General features: G+C 40.2%; 1 protein-coding gene across 2 annotated transcripts in view; it reads left to right on the top strand.

The window, feature by feature from the left end:
* The window catches only part of SLC39A8 (solute carrier family 39 member 8), a 90912-nt gene extending 81698 nt beyond the window's left edge, over nucleotides 1–9214 (top strand). The window contains exons 8-9 of one of the 2 annotated variants that reach the window (XM_055111664.2): nucleotides 1777–1809; nucleotides 5457–9214. In XM_055111664.2, coding sequence (XP_054967639.1) covers nucleotides 1777–1809; nucleotides 5457–5564 — 141 coding nt within the window. In that variant the 3' untranslated portion in view covers nucleotides 5565–9214. Of the gene's footprint in view, nucleotides 1–1776; nucleotides 3304–5456 lie in introns of those variants that run through there. The other variant, XM_055111663.3, reaches the window with a different exon arrangement.
* Nucleotides 9215–17971: the final 8757 nt, after the last annotated feature.

Genomic DNA, 17971 nt, shown 5'->3' with positions numbered 1-17971 from the left:
AAATTTACGTGGTATGGATAGAAAGATCAAACCAGCTACAACGTTCCGTTAAGCAACAGCCTATTTCAGAGCAAGGAATAACTCTCTTCAATTCTGTGATGGCTTACAGAAGTAAAGAAGCTGCAGAAGAAAAACTGGACACTAGCAGAGGTGTATTCATTAGGTTTAAGGAAAGAAGCCATCTCTATGACATAAAAGTGTCAGGTGAAGCAGCAAGTGCTGATGGGAAGCTGCAGAAAGTTATCCAGAAGATCTAACTAAGATCACTGATGAAGGTGACTACACTAAACTAATAGATTTTAAGTGTAGCTGAAACAGCCTTCTGTTAGAAGAACATGCCATCCAGGACTTTCCATACTAGAGAGAAGAAGTCAATGCCTGGTTTCAAATCTTCAAAGGATAGGCTGACTGTCTTACTAGGGACTAATGCAGCTGGTAACTTTAAGTTGAGGTCAGTGATCATTTACCATTCCCCAAATCCTAGGGCCCTTAGGAATTATGTTGAATCCATTCTGTGCTCTAGAAATAGAACAACACAGCCTGGATGATAACACATCTGTTTACAGCATGGTTTAGTGAGTATTTTAAACCCACTGTTAGGACCCACTGCTCAGAAAAATAAAAGAAATTCCTTTCAAACATTACTCTTATTGACAGTGCATCAAATCACCTAAGAGCTCTTATGGAGATGTACAAGGAGATGAAAGATTTTGTGCTTGCTAACACAACATATATTCCGCAGTCCATGGATCAGTCCATGGAGTAGTTTTGACTTACAAATCATATCATTTAAGAATAATTTGTAAGTCTATAGTTGCTGTAGATAGTGATTCCTCTGATGAATCTGGGCAAAGTAAGTTGAAAACTTTCTAGAAAGGACTCATCCTTCTAGATGATATGAAGAACATTTGTGATTTATGGAAGGAGTCAAAATATCCACATTAATTGAAGTTGGAAAGAAGCTGATTTCAACCCTCATGGATGACTTTGAGGTGTTCAAGACTTCAGGGAAGGAAGTAACTGCAGAGGTAGTGGAAATGGCAAGATAACTAGAATGAGAAGTGGAGACTGAAGATGGTACTGAATTGCTGCAATCTCGTGATTAAACTAGAATGAATGAGGGGTTGCTTCTTACGGAGGAACAAACAGTGATTTCTTGAGACAGAATCTATTCCTGGTGAACATTGCTGAAATGACAACAAAGGATTTAGAATATTCTACAAACATAGTTCATAAAGCAGGGACAGAGTTTGAGAGGATTGCCTCCAATTTGGAAATAATTTCTACTGTGGGTAAAATGCTGTCAAACAGCATTGCACACTACAGAGAAATCTTTCATGAAAGAAATAAATTGATGTTGCAAATGTCGTTGTCTTATTTTAAGAAATTTCCACAGCCACTCCCATCTTTAGCAACCACTATTCTAATCAGTCAGCAGCCATCAAGATGGAGTCAAGACTCCACCAGCAAAAAGATTACAACTCACCGAAAGCTCGAATGATTGGTAGAATTTTTAGCAATAAAGTATTTTTTAAAATTATGGTATATACATTGCCTTTTTAGATATTATGCTATTGCACACTTAATAATGCAAATATATCTATTATATGCACTGGGAAACCTGAGAATTCATGTAACTTGCTTTATTGAGATGTTTGCTTTATCACACTGGTCTGGAACCAAACCCACACTGTCTCCAAGGTATGCCTCTAAGTGACTGTTTTGTGGTTTGCCACAAGATGGCAACAGTTATCTAACAATATATCTGTCTTCTAGTTTCCAGAGATGAATGATATGCTGAGAGAAAAGGTAACTGGAAGAAAAACCGATTTCACCTTCTTCATGATTCAGAATGCTGGAATGTTAACTGGATTCACAGCCATTCTACTCATTACCTTGTATGCAGGAGAAATCGAATTGGAGTAATAGAAAATGGAAGATGGTGTTGTTAATAAAGGCATTTAATAGATAAAAACATCTCCAAAAAGGATTTTGAAGCTGATCCTATTTAGTTAAAAAGATAATTTTGCTTTCAACTGTAGGTCCAGAAAACTAATTATTGGCATCAGTCTGTGAAATAGTCCATTATTTGTTGTTAAAATGCTTCAAAAGGTTTTCAGTGTCAGTCTGAGATGCCTGGTATATAGGAGCCTTTGGGAAATACCTATTTTTCAGTATTCCATGCATATTGGATATCACCATGAAGCAAGAGACATGCATTCTATAATCATGTAGACACTCAGACTCAGGGGAAAATACAAGTTATATCCTGAAAGCCTTTAAAACTCTATGGTAGGATCAAAGATTCAAATGGTTTCAGAGAGGTTTTATTTCAATTAATTTGTTCTAGTGCTTTCAAGAGCAAGTACATCAAAATGTAGAAGGTAAAATGTATGCAACACTAATATAAATTATTCCAAGTCTTTAAGGAGCCAAAGAAAAAAAAGATTTCTCACAGCTTTTTGTCCTGTTTTGTATTTCAATTAGGAACTTGCAGTATTATTTTGAAAACCATTCTAAAATAATAGGAGTTAGGAAATAAATAAAGTTTTGCTAGCCCTGCTAAGTTCAGGCTTAGAAGCTTATCGCTAAGTGTAAACTTCACCAGATTCCACGAAAAGCTGGATAGCTTTTTTTCTGACTTATGTTGTGGTTGCACCCCTCACAAATGGCAGAACAGTATGTAAAGCTGATAACACCTCGGTTTCAGTGCACCATGTGTTTGCTTTGTGAAGGTGAAGAATATGTTGGTTTAGAGAAAGAAATTGGATGTAATTTTATGCAATTTACTTTTAAAGACAAACATAACTATTTAGCAGAGAATATTTTAATAAATGCAAAACAACAGCTGGACTGCTGTACATCAAGGACAGATTAACTGGAAAACATATGTTCCTTATGTGTGATCAAGAGCCATTCAGAAAAGACTTCCTTTGTGTTCAGCCTACACTTTTCCATATGGTATACCTTGAAAAAAATTAGCACACCATGGTTATTTTTCTACCTTTTATAAAAGACAGAGCCTGTTTACTCATTTAGAAGATGGAGAAAATTGGTCTAAAATTGAACATCCTAGATTCACACTCCCAAGTCACTTAAGGTGATTTGATGGTGAGGAAAATGATTGACAAAGCCCAACAATGATCTCAGGAATTACATTTTCCAACAGACCAAAAAATGTTTTCATGTAGCAGCAATGCAGATTTGGTGAATATTTAATATATATTTTAGTATGTATTTCACTTTATGACTGACAATTAAAAAATATTGTTTGGCCAAATAGTAAACACCCTTTTGAAACCATGTATTGTGTCATTTGTTATTTAATATCTGTCCTGTTGAGTGACTACCATGTATCTGGTATTATGGGGGAGAGATATAAATAGGAAATCAGTGATGTGCTCAAACTGTAAATCTAACCCCGCCATGGCTTATTTCTATACCAGTTGCTTAGCATGGCCAACCCGAGAGTCGACGATTTTAATAGTCCCTGAATAGTATTATGATGATCTCTTGTTACTTAGTAGGGCCCTACCTAGTAGACTGTTTCGCTTTACCACATCTAAAAGGGTTTCTTTAATGAGGTGCTTAAATTTTTAAAAAGTGAACTAGTTGAGAATAGCCAAAACAGCACCACGAGTTTACCAGACAATTAACATAGGCATATCAACAGCTGATTACTGATGGCCTGTGCCAGGGGAAAACTTCCAGTCTGTCCTCCATGCTCTGGTTGGCATCATCTTCCTTTAGGTCTCACTTTGGAGACCAGACTTCTGTGCTCATTTAAGGTCCATTACGGTACAAGAGGTTAACCCTATAATAAATAGATTCTCCAACACTGATGTTACTACAGCTTCTTTCTCACTGATACTTTGCCTTCCATACAACTGTGGGTGGCAATGTCTGTGTTGGATTGCTTTTCCTTAGCTTCCTTTCTGTGCCAGGTATGCACAAGGCATTCTCTCATGGCCATTTCTCTTCCACATTGGGAATTTCCAGCTTCTGGATGGTCCCAGAATCAGTGAGTTTACTAGTAAGATTTCAGGCAAGCTAAGGCAGCTGGATAAACTGAAGACTCTAAATACCTGTTTCATTAATTCTAAGACATGCATTTCCCTAAATGGTATGCTGTAATCACTGACAGCTGGGTAGCATTGTGGAGGTAGTTATACTTGCCTGAAAATGAAAATCATCTGTTGCAATCTGGTAAGGCTAAGAAAATGCCAGTAGCACTGTGTTTAGGATTTGATGGTGTATGGTAACAGGATTATCTATGTTAGGTTTACTTTCCTTCTTATAAAACAAGTGTGGAAGGAGCAGTGCAGGGTTGGCATGGCAGTCCCATGGTGGCTGGGAACCCAGACTCCTTTAATCTATTAGCTCTGCCATCTTTAACTTGTGACTCCCACCTTCAAGATTGCTTCATGCTCTAAGATGGTTGCTACAGATTCAGCCTTAAGGTCTAAATTCTACATAGACAGAAGGAGGAATGGGTAGAAAAGCAAAAAGTTCAAACTCAGCTCTTCCTCCCTCTTTAAAGAACCTTTTCAGAAGTAATAGCCAATAATCTCCACTTGTATTCAATGACCAGAATTAGTCACATGGCCATACCAATCTTCAGGAGAAGCTGAGAAACATTGCTTTTAGCTGGATACATTACCAGCAATAAAATCAGAATTCTCTTACTGAAAAGAAGCCCAGACTGGATATCGGCTGTCTCAGGTACAGACAGGCTTGTATCAGTTTAATTCGTAAGCTTATTACTCCAGATGGTTCTTATGCAGCCAGTTTAGGGAACTGCTTTTTGTAGGGATTCTCATGACTTGTTTCGGATCAATCCCTTGTCACTTTAACTATTTTAATTATACTGGCCTATCTGAGCAGTCTTTCCTAATAACCAGTATTTTTCTTTACACACTTGAACTACTTGTCATTATAGTTTCTCTGCCTTAGCCTCCTGTGAGTACTATTTATTTACCTTGAAGAAATCCTATGTTTTTCACAGGATGATCTAAATTCTAAGGAAACGGAAACAAAACTCTTTTCTATGGACTTTGACCTTTCTGTTTAAAGCTCTTCTGATTACTGGAGCCACATCCAGAGCTATGAAACTAAGTACTATTAACACATACTGGCAAAAGTAAATTTAAAAAAACACTTATTTCTCCCCCTGCCCCATATGGGTTATTACAGCCAGTCAGTGCAAGAAAAGTTGGATCTGACATCCAAATGTGGTAAAGCAGAAACAGTCTACTAGGTAGGGCCCTACTAAGTAACGAGAGATCATCATAATACTATTCAGGGACTATTAAAATCGTCGACTCTCGGGTTGGCCATGCTAAGCAACTGGTATAGAAATAAGCCATGGCGGGGCTAGATTTACAGTTTGAGCACATCACTGATTTCCTATTTATATCTCTCCCCCATAATACCAGTTTGTTATCTGATTCTTGTAGATAATCAAATGGGCTACTGGTGACATCAAATCTCAACTTCATTTACTTTGGATATATACGGTAAGAATAACAAGGAACAATTTTAATGGGTGGGCTTGCATGTTTTAAAGTTTATACAATGGCTTAATTCCTTCTGCAGTGACTGTGCATGTTATTCCCACAACAGTATAGACCAACTGGTGGTAAAACCCCAGTGAGGCAACACGTGGATAATTTATTGCCAAGCTTATGGTCACCAACAGGATGTTTGCTTAGGGGTCATAGGAAAGAAAAATAAAGATGAAAAGTTATGAGTACAGGGGGAAATCTCCTTGGAAGAATTCAAATGGAAAATTCTTCCCTCTCTCAAAAAGCTGAGGAAGTTTATAAAACTTGTTTCAGTCTGTATTTTGTGGCAAGCTCCATTAGCAGACCTCACAGACACTGCGGGTGGTGTCTGTAGAGAGGCTCAGAGGAGGTCTGGCAAGTGCCTTTGCAGGTGAAGTGAGGAGAGTTGTTGCTACCTCAGCTTGACCTTCAGTCATAGAGTTTGTTGGGATAAAAGGTAGACGAATATTCCCATGGTCTAGTGTGAGCCAAGTGGTGTGTAAGTTCTGGTTTGGAACAATTTAAAATCTTCTGTAAGAGGGGTACTATCTTGAAAATAGAAGAAGGTCAGTACTGAGTGAACTTCTGGAAAACCAAGGACTAAGTCATGTGGGGCAATTGGAGAACTAGAATACATCACTTGGCACGAACCCCTCTGAAGAATCCCAAAAGTGTCTATAAAAGAAAGGTTAGTCTTAAGCATCTGTCAGACAGACAGCATTAAGCAACATTTTGACAGTATCTGTCAAGTATGAACTTTTTTATCCCCTTTTCTTTCCTTCATCTGAGCACTTAACCCTGGAAGGGCCAAAAGCCAATTAGTGAACAGTGGGGAGTAAGGAAATAAAAGAGAAGGATTCCTTCCCAGAAGTCTTACCTTTAAATACAAATTGAATTACTGATTGATGCATTGGATTGGACACTTTCAATAACTGACTTGAGACTATGTTTGTGTCTTGAAGTAATTGTAGGATTTTATATTCCCTCCAAAGTCCTGTGTGAGAACAGCCATTGTGCCACCCCAAGTTTCATCCAGGGGTAGGAGAAGGGCTAGCCAGTCCTTCACTCCCAAGCAGACAGTGAGGAATAAAATTAAAAGTTGTTTTTAGTTACCCCTGTGAGAACTGCATGTTAATATACTGATTATATCTGCCCTTTAAAAATTAGTACTTACACACGCCTGTAGTCCCAGCTACTCGGGAGGCTGAGGCAGGAGAATGGTGTTAATCAGGGAGGCGGAGCTTGCAGTGAGCCGAGATCGCGCCACTGCACTCCAGCCTGGGTGACAAAGCAAGACTCCGTCTCAAAAAAAAAAAAAAAAAAAAGAAAAAACACGTACTTACAACAAACCTGTGTAATGGGTTCTATTTTTAATGCTAGGCCAGGCTGCAGCTGAGAAGTTGCAAAGGAACCACATGCTCAGGGATGCAGCCAGGGAAGAGCACGACAAAAGCCCTCCCACCCACACTGCTGACCTCTTGCAGCAGCTGCAAACAGCAGGAGAGCCCTTTCCTGTTGCAGTATCCCTCCAGCGCCCTCTACTGAGACAGCTCAATATCATGCTCACTGTAAAGGATGGGTGCTAAAGGAATTCTGTTCATTATGACAGAGCATGTATTTAGAGTGAATTTGGAGTTCAGTGTTAGTAAGTTGGTAAGTGGCACAGGGAGACATTACTCCGTGACTAAATGACATCACTCTGTGGTGATGGGACTTCATGCATTTGCAATGTTGGGGACATAGACTTTTCAACTGTACAGGATGGGGATCCACTCTCCACCCTTCTGTATCTTGCTTTTTGCCTCCAGAGACTGACCCACATGGACCTCAGTGGGTATAGCCAAATGGAGAACTTCGACAAGAGACTGGAGGAAGTGAAGACAGGAAGGATAGAGTATCAATTTCCTTGACTATCCTCCTACTGGGTATCCTTGGGCTGCCTGTTTTGCCCAAGAAGGCCTTCTCTACAGAAAAGCTTCTTACAATATCTGTGGCTAAGGCCCAGCTTGTTTTCCTTATTTCCAATTTATCAATAGCTGGCACTTCTGTAAATAGATAGAATTCAAAGAAATTACTAGAAAAATGAAATACAATTAAAAATAAATAAATAAATTAGCCGGGGGTGGTGGCGGACACCTGTAATCCCAGCTATTCAGGAGGCTGAGGCAGGAGAATTGAACCCGGGAGGCAGAGGTTGCAGTGAGCCGAGATAATGCCACTGCACTCTAGCATGGGTAACAGAGCAAGACTCCATCTTGGAAAAAAAAAAAAAGACATAGAAAATCCAACCCCATTTTTATTATTAGATAAACCTCATTTTTTATTAGACACAATTATTCTTTGGGATTACTGTTGAAGTTTATAAATGCTTATTCTCAATTTCCGTACCTAGTTCATCTAAAAAACTGTTGCTGGGCCAGCACCTGCCTGTAGATTCCCCTCCTTTGGTTTTGGTGCCCACTATCTCTCTGTCCCTTTGGCCTAGGGGTAGTAACAGCTCTACTGTCTTCAGCCCTGCGTTCATGTAGCATCACCTGTGGTTTCCCTGCACCCCACTTGCATGTTTGTATTCAGTCCCTTTGTAAATTAATGGACCTGCCTCACCTTATCCTCATTTGAGCATGGCAGTTCTTTGTTTCCCTTGTGGCTGTGATTATCAGCAGTAAACATCTTATCCTGGAAGAGGAGGTGACTGTGTGAATTTGGCAGGAGAAGGAATACACAACAAGTGCGTATATGGGAGTGAAGTTGCTGCTCACTGAAAGCAAGGAGAAAATTTATGGGGATGAAAGATGATAAGCCATTATCATTAAACATTTTAGGGTAACAAGATGGCATTAGGTTAGATTAATTTGTATGATTAACTATGCATACAGAGAAAAATATCTAGGATGTTTTGAGAGACTAGTTATAAGTGGACTTATCACATTTCTGGCAGATAAGAATCTTTTGACTAGATAAAAGACTGTAACCAACTGTCCAACAACACGTCCTTAAGCATGAATCATCACGTATTTTTAAATAAAGACATAGATTTCTAGATAGGGAAGAATGAATATATTTTTATGATTGTTTGTTGAACAGTTTATGCCTTATGGGAATCCTTCTCATGTAGATGTATCTATCGGTCACATTCCCTCACTTAAAGCATACTATGAAGTGCTACGTGGAATATCTGAGTGAGAACACTGGGACTGCTGCTTGTGACTGTATTGCTGAGACGTTCCACCCATTCACAGCGATGCTTATAAATAGACAATGTTTTTTCTTTGGGAGTCATTGTATGTGCTAACCTTAATGGTGTTACTCTAATAATTATGTACGAGCTTGTTAATGAACTGGGAAACATTGATTTTAGAAGCTTAGAAACTGTGGAGGAAGGTGCTTCATGTGGATCCTTCTACTTTTTGTATCTTTTGTGTTTCCATGAAAAAATCTTTTAATTTGTGAAAAGTAAGCCTCAGAATTCATGTCTAAGCATTTCGTAGAAGGATGCATGTGAGAAAAAGCACCTGCGCTGTCATAGCGATCCTTTGGTGTTTTAAGATGAAAAAGTTCAAAGCATTTTAGAATAGTCATAAAGATGACATTGTATAAGTTAGGAGCTGGGTTGTCCTGTCACTTTGTGGTGACAAAACTGGTGAAAGTGGTATTAAAATCATTGCTGGATATGTTTGGAGTAATGCACTTCTGTTGATTGTTTCTGCATACCTTGACTTGTGCACTTGTCCATGTAAAAGCTTCACTCTTCCTTTTAAAAACTGGTTTCTCCCAACCCCTACTGGAGATTGTCAACCAATGCACTTAACCTCACCAGTTTGCCACAAGCTGGGCAAGTCACCCAGTCTGGGTCAATTGTAATCTTTACACAGAAACTTCTAAGGATGTGGAGAGCCAAAGCTCTTGCCTCTTGTATTTGACCCCAGAGCTTCTGGTGGTCATGTTCCTGGCACAAGGAGAAACCCGGGAAAATGAGATGGATGCTGAGAAAACAGTAGAAGCTATGGGGACTGATTGGAGAGAGTTGTGTTGTCTTTGGTTCTAGTTCCTGACATCCTTAGTACTTTTCAGTTATTTTTCTTTAGTTCCTTCAATTTTGTAAGTTACCCAAGTTATTCTAGTATCTCAGTATGTCCTTTTTGCCTTTAGCTAATTTGATTTGGGTTTCTGTTTCTTGCAATACAATTTTTCTAATTAATACAGCAGTTAAATATTGAGATATTTATTTCAAACAAAATTCCCAGCTCTTGAATTTAGCAAAGTTCCTCAGCACTTTCTGGAACTTCACTATCAATGTCCGGAGTCAACTTCCTAGGCAGAGTATAGTAAAATCTCTATTATGTTCCAGTAGTGGTGAGCAAAAATCTTTCAAAACTCATGGATAATTTCTATTTATTTTTATTTCACTTTGGAATACATAGAAACATTGTACATATTTTACTTTTTTTCACTTAGCACAATTAATACATCAAAAGTGAAGGTTGTTCCTCAGTGACAACTATGAGAGGGTAACTAACATTTGATGCCACTGAAAAGTTTTGGAGCCAAAAGGGGCCTCAATCTATAACCTAAACAACCTTGAGTTCAGAACAAATAATGGTGTTGAAATAATATTCTATGTATAGAACCATATGATTTTTAAGAGCAGGAGCAGGATAACTGAGGGAATAACTTATATACCTTGACAAGCCATGCAAAATCAGACTTCATAGATAACTCCAAGGAAGATGTTTAATGTAGGATATGAATCTAGGCTACACTTCATACATCATGTTTTCACAGAAAAATGCAGTTTCCTAGCAACCATCACCTGGTTGTCAAGTTATTATTTGATTTTTACAGACATCTGGCTTTTTAAGGCACATGCCTCACTGATATGTAAGCATAATATCTAGGTTAGTGTTGAAATAATTATATTTCACTTTCTTCCAAATAATACTTAAAAATTAATTGTTCAAACTTTGCCTCTTTTTGAAATTATGATAAACCATTGTAGGGAACTATGGTAGAGAATAAGGAACAAAATTCTGAGCTTGTTCTTCTGTGAATGAATGAATGAATTCATTTGTTCAATAAAACACATATTCAATGTCTACTGATGCTAGGCCTGGAGATATAAAGATAGATCAGAGCTCATCTCTGCTCTCAAGGGTATCATGGCATGTGGAAAACCAATGATATCACAAATCAGAGTGTTACGTTAGAGAACATGGACAGTCAGCTCAATAGTAATTGTGCACAAATGGGAGAATTCTCCTTAGGTTGGAGGAGGAGTCAGTGAAAAATACTTCACAGAGGAGGAAACATTTGACTGTTGACTTGGGTTTAATGAATAACGTCGAATTCATTTCTGATCAGACCTCTTCTCTCCTCCCATGACTGGAACCAAGAGCCTTTTCCTGTGGTTTAACTTGAGCTGGAACTCTTTTGCAATTAATGATACCAAAAGAGAACTGTAGAGTGTAAATATGTGTTGGGGGTAAGGTGTTCCAGATAGTTGTGATTAATAACATTACCACAAGCAGAAAGGAAATGCAAACAATCAAATTAATACTAACTGAAGAAAGGCAGGCTACTCAGCAGTACGCACACTATAGCCACACTTTTTGTTATATATGTATGTATGTATATATAACATATACATATGGGAAAATATTTTCTAGTACATTAGTAGGGGATATCTCGATGGGATTATGAATCATTTTAAATTGGTTCTTTGTAAAATGTTAATATTGTCTCAATTTTTTTCAATAAACACGTACTTACTGGTAAATTAGAAGGGAAATTAGAAGAAGTCTTGGTGGGATTTTTGAATTATTCAAAATATATTATTTTTAATGCTTTCCAATTTTCTTCAATGAACATGTATTCTAAAAAAGCTAATAGATGTGATTAGGAAAAAGGAGAAAAGCTAACAACTTAGAGGACTGAAAGATTACGGAAACATGGTAACTCACATGCTTAAAACTTTACTATGTTCCTTCTCTTTGTCTGTCAGGCAAGGTAGTAATTGCATTATCTGGAGTATTTCACCTCCACATCTCTGCAATACCAGCACCTTCAACAGTGATTGGTTAGAGGTTGGCATATGACATAGTTATGACCATTGAGACGTGATGCTGTGTGTGCTGTGAAGTTTCTCAAAAGGAGTAAGGAAGATACAGCCTCTTCTTTCTAGGGACTTTGTTTGTAGGTGTGACACCTGGAGCAGCCATTTTGCTACTGTTTTGTTTCTAATTGTGTTCCCTGCCGCCCTCCCCGCTCGCCCCCGAAAAACGATATGTTTGAGTTCTAATCCCCAGTATCTCAGAATGTGACCTTATTTGGAAATAGAGTCATTGCAAATGTAATTTGTTAAGATGAGCTCATACTGGAGTAGAGTGGGTTCCTAATCTAGTATGACTGGTATTCTTATTAAAAAGAGAAATTTGAATACTAGCTACACCATGTAAAGATGAAGGCAGAGATCGTGGTGATGCATCTACAATGTCAACAATTGCCAGCAAATCATCAGAATCTGGGAGAGAGGTATGGAATGAATTCTCTCTCGCAGCCCTAAGAAGGAACCAATTCTGTGCACACCTGAATCTTGGACTTCCAGCCTCCACAACTGTGAGACAATACATTTTTGTTATTTAAGCTACCCAGTTGTGGCACTTTATTACTGCAGTTCTAGCCAACTAATACAGCTACCTTGAGAGGAAATAGCATGGGGATGAAGGTGATGTGCTGAAGAAGCACAGCAGAAAGTGGAAAGATGGTCCATGAGGACATCCTTAGCCACTGAATTGACAAGCCTCTTCCCTGGAGTCCCTCTTCCTTGGGATTTTTTTTGGTATGTGTAATAATCACTTTTCCTAATGGTGCAAACCATTTTGAGTTGCTCTTTGACTGCTAGTAATTAGAGAAAACTAACCAAGTCAGCCCTCCCCAGTGTTCCTTTTTGCAATCTAAATTCTGATGTCCAACTCCTCCCTGGGCCACTCCCTGTCCCCAGATGTCTCTCTGTAGATCTAAAGAAGAAAAAGAAGGATAAATCCTTTTTCTCCCAAGAGATCTCCCTGCTTTTGTGAAAAGCACAAAGAAGGGCATTATCTAACTTTTCTCATCATTAGAAGTCAAGCCCGGCCGTGACTCCTGTTATGATATTTTGATGGCCACATTTTATGAGAAAAGCCCAAACAGACAGACCTGTCTGTAAATTATATCATCCTTTGCATTCTTTCTTTGACTGTACCTTAGAGAGTGTTTGATTATTGCAGGGTAGATGGAAAAGAAGCAGGTTCTGGCCTATGCTCTAGTTCCTCACTTTCTGGAGTTATCTTTTGGGACTGGAGTCTCTTGGAGTGAGGAAAGGAAGCCATTTTTATACTTTACTTATGGTAGAGTTAAACTTCGTACTCTTAGGAGGCTGCATGCAATCTCCAAGAGGAAGAGAGTGAAGAGGTTAAGAATTATGCCATCAAAATGTGCTGCTCTGGCATATTGACTATTTGAATTACAGATATTTTAAAAACATCAGATATGAGGAGGTCACTCTGATCTTAATTCTGTGTCTTAACAGCAGGAGATGAAATTCCCACATGGGAGATGGCCTCCCTGTCACAGAAGGAATACCATTCTCCCTATCAATGATGAGAAATTGGAACTGAGAGAATTCTGTATAGACCTTGTTCAAGTAATTCTTATATTTTAAGCCTCCCCACATAATTTAGCTGCCTTTTCAAAACTACTGTCCTTTGTGCAACCAGTATAGAAGCGATTGACTCTCACTGCATCCTTGGGTCTTCTTTTCCCTATATGGGCTCTTTTCCCATATGGGCTCTTATGTCCTGTAAAACGTGTGTTAAATAAATTTGTATGCTTTTCTCCTGTTAACCTGTCTTACATCAATTTAATTCTTGGGCCCAGGTAGGACCCTAAGAGGACAGAGGTCGAGTTTTGCCACCTCTGCAACAGAAAAGAGAGATGCCCAGACCACCAGGCCTGGGAAATCTTTGATTTCCCAGGCTTTGAAGTGGGCACTGTGTCTGAACCTGGCCCTCTGAAACTTCCTGTTCCTGGACATCCCAGCTGCTAATGTGAGTTGCCCTTGCACTGGCTCAGGGCTGGGACATTAAAGGAATTTCCCTTTTGTTGACATAACAGTAGGATGGCTATAGCTAACAACAATGTATTATTTAGTTTCAAGTAGCTAGAAGGAGCATATGAATGTTCCCAACACAAAGAAATGACAACTATTTGAGATGATGGATATGCTAATAACCTTAATCTGATTCCTATACATTATATGCATCACATATACATACATTATATGTATAACATCACTATGTACCCCATAAATATGTGCAATTATTGTCAATTAAACAAATAAATTTAAACAAAGATTCCTATGCTTTTCTCATTTTCATGTGGCTTCCCTGTGTCTTTTAAGCTGCTAAAGTAACTCACACTTCCACAGAGGAAATGGATTTGTGGGGAGAGAATAATTATTTGTACTCACATGAACTCTCCAGCCCCTGATCACCAGGCAGAACTCCTAACTGGTATTCTCCTTCCATTTGTGTTGCAGGTCATGGTGAGAGGTGACAGTGTGCTGGCAGCCCTCGCAGCCCTGGCTCGCTCTGGGTGCCTCCTCAGCCTCGGCGCCCACTCTGGCCGTGCTTGAGGCACCCGTCAGCCTGCTGCTGCACTGTGGGAGCCCCTTTCTGGGCTGGCCGAGGCCGGAGCCAGCTCCCTCAGCTTGCGGGGAGGTGTGGAGGCAGAGGCGCAGGTGGGAACCGGATCTGCGCGGTGCTTGTGGGCCAGTCGAGTTCCCGGTGGGCGTGGGCTCGGCGGGCCCCTCACTCAGAGTGGCCGGCCAGCCGCACTGGCCCTGGGCAGTGAGGAGCTTAGCACCTGGGCCAGCAGCTGCAGAGAGTGCGCCGGGTACCCCAGCAGTGCCGGCCCACCCGCGCGGGGCTCAATTTCTTGCCAGGCCTTAGCTGCCTCCCTGCCGGGCAGGAGGACCTGCAGCCCGCCATACTTCAGCCTCCCCCCAGCCACGGGCTCCTGTGCTGCACTAGCCTCCCCAATGATTGCCGCCCCCTGCTCCATGGCACCGGTCCCATCACCGCCCAAGGGCTGAGGATTGTGGGCACAAGGCTCAGGACTGGCAGGCAGCTCCACCTGCACCCCGGTGCAGGATCCACTGGGTGAAGCCAGCTGGGCTCCTGAGTCTAGTGGGGACTTGGAGAACCTTTATGTCTAGCTAAGGGATTGTAAATACACCAATCAGCACTCTGTATCTAGCTCAAGGTTTGTAAACACACCAATCTGCACCCTGTGTCTAGCTCAAGGTTTGTAAATGCACCAATCAGCACTCTGTGTCTAGCTGATCTGGTGGGGACTTGGAGAACCTTTATGTCTAGCTAAGGGATTGTGAATACACCAGTACACCAATCAGCCCTCTTGTGTCTAGCTCAAGGTTTGTAAATGCACTAATCAGCACTCTGTATCTAGCTCAGGGTTTGTAAATACACCAATCAGCACTCTATATCTAGCTAATCTAGTGGGGACCCGGAGAACTTTTGTGTCTAGCTCAGGGATTGTAAATGCACCAATCAGCACCCTGTCAAAACGGACCAATCAGATCTCTGTAAAATGGACCAATCTGCTCTCTGTAAAATGGACCAATCAGCAGGATGTGGGTGGGGCCAGATAAGGGAATAAAAGCAGGCTGCCGAAGGCAGCAGTGGTAACCTGCTGTTGTCTCCTTCTGTGCTGTGGAAGCTTTGTTCTTCGCTCTTTGCAATACAGCTTGCTGCTGCTCACTCTTTGGGTCTGCACTGCCTTTATGAGCTGTAACACTCACTGCGAAGGTCTGCAGCTTCACTCCTGAAGCCAGCGAGAGCAGGAACCCACCAGAAGGTAGAAACTCCGAACACATCTGAACATCAGAAGGAACAAACTCTGGATACACCACCTTTAAAAACTGCAACACTCACTGTGAGGGTCCACGGTTTCATTCTTGAAGTCAATGAGACCAAGAACCCACCAATTCCGGACATAATGGGTTTGAGGGATCTCCTGAAAAAACTTTGGAGCTTTTACCCAGGAATGCTGGTCTGGGTTCTCATCTTATTTACTCATTCATTTAAGAAATGGTGATGAATGGCTGGGCGCGGTGGCTCGCACCTGTAATCCCAGCACTTTGGGAGGCCAAGGCGGGTGGATCATGAGGTCAGAAGATCGAGACCATGGTGAAACCCCATCTCTATTAAAAAATAAAAAAAAAATTTAGCCAGGTGCAGTGGCGGGTGCCTGTAGTCCCAGCTACTTGGGAGGCTGAGGCCGGAGGATGGAGTGAACCTGGGAGGTGGAGCTTGTAGTGAGCTGAGATCGCACTACTGCACTCCAGTCTGGGCTACGGAGCAAGACTCCGTCTCAAAAAAAAAAAAAAAAAAAGGGTGATGGATTGGCTGGGTGTGGTGGCTCACGCCTGTAATCCCAGCACTTTGGGAGGCCAAGGCTGGTGGATCACAAGGTCAGGAGATCGAGACCATCCTGGCTAACATGGTGAAACCCCGTCTCTACTAATAATACAAAAAAAAATTAGTCGGGCGTGGTGGCGGGCTCTTGTAGTCCCAGTTACTTGGGAGGCTGAGACAGGAGAATGAAGTGAACCCAGGAGGCGGAGCTTGCGGTGAGCCGCGATAGCGCTACTGCACTCCAGCTGGGGTGACAGAGCGAGACTCTGTCTCAAAAAAAAAAAAAAAAGGAAAGAAATGGTGATGGATTGATATTCAGAGAAAGGTATTTTTGAAGCTGGTGTTTCTCTGCTGATGAATAAAGAGTGGGAAATATCTTCCTTGAATGCTGTGGTTATCAAAGTTGAAATTAATGATTGTGAAGTATCCTGACAAAACTTGTGAGAGTAAAAATGTTTCTTAAAAGTATGCAAAGAAACTAGGTCATTCCTCAGCCCAGTTATAACATACAGAACTTTCTATTTCCAGATGAGTATAAAAATAGGTAATATTGATCAGAGAACATTTTATTAAATATAACACATGCTTTTTAGTGCTGACTTATTGTCAATCAATAAGTATTAGCCACTAAGTGCTTCTTCTATTTAAATTATATTATTTATTTCATTTACCACTTATACTGTCACTTACTAAGTAAGTATTACTTCTGTTAAAAGTAATTTTCCAGGCTGGGTGTGATGACTCATGCCTGTAATCCCAGCACTTTGGGAGGCAGAGGTGGGAGGATCACTTGAGGCCAGGAGTTCAAAGAAGCCTGGGCAACATAGCAAGGGCCTGTCTGTACAAAAAATTTTTTAAAAACTTGGCCGAGTGTGGTGGTGCTCACCTGTAGTCTCAGCTACTCAGGAGGCTGAGATGAGAGGATCACCTGAGTCCAGGTTCTAGGCTGCAGTGAGCTATGATAGCACCACTGCACTCCACCTGGGAGACAGAGGGAGACTCTGTCTCTAAAGAAAAAAACCTAATTTTCTTTTTGAAATTTCTTCTATGTATGTAATTATAAAAATACATTTCTGGGATGATCATAGAAATATTTTCCTATTTAAAATTATTTTCAGTTATTAAATGTAAATTTATTTTCAGTTATTTAAACTTTTAGATTGGATCTTACATCACTGAAAACAGTTCTTTACAGTTTGTTTATTTATTTGAAATTGGAGTAACAGCAGATGTGTTGAAAAGTGTTTTGGAATCAGAGAGACCAGACATTAAATTCTACCTCTGATGACTACTTGCTGTGTGAACTGGATCACATCTCTCTGGACCTCAGTTTCCTCATGTGTAACATAAGGATAATAATTTCTGTCTTACTGAATTAAATGTGACCATGGATGAGACACCTGGTATGTAGTAAACACTCAACTTTTAAAACCCCTATATTCTCGAATATAGGCACTTAGGAAGTGTGAATGGTTGATATTTCGTGGTTATAAGACCATAGAGCTATTAATAATTATAAACAATATTAATTGATGCTATTTTTACAGTGCCATCACTACCCTAGATTTGTTTCCTTTTAACGTATGTGTGTGTGTATAGTAGGAATATTACTAATACACTGAAATGCCATTTTCACTGAAAATGTTGGTGTCCACAAGTATGTAAGATCAGTAGGATTCCTGCCTGGAGTCAGATGGATTCATTACATGACTTGTCTTCTTGAGCTTGTCCAACAGAGAGATTTGTTTTGATTTTAGTTCTCCTTCTTTAATGACTTCCAATTTCTTTGTAGTTTGTGGTTTTAAAGCACACATTACTAATCTCCAAATGCCACAGATGTTTTTCCTTTCCTATATTGCATCTGTTGGAGAAAATATGATTTAATGTTACTGTAGCAATAATAATTCTAATATTTGCATAGCACTTGGAGCTAAGCATCTCTTTATCTCATGTAATTTC

Source organism: Pan paniscus, chromosome 3 (genome assembly GCF_029289425.2).
Source record: "Pan paniscus chromosome 3, NHGRI_mPanPan1-v2.0_pri, whole genome shotgun sequence".
NCBI lineage: Eukaryota > Metazoa > Chordata > Mammalia > Primates > Hominidae > Pan > Pan paniscus.
Note: the sequence above shows the minus strand (reverse complement) of the source record. Positions and strands in the feature narration are given on the sequence as shown.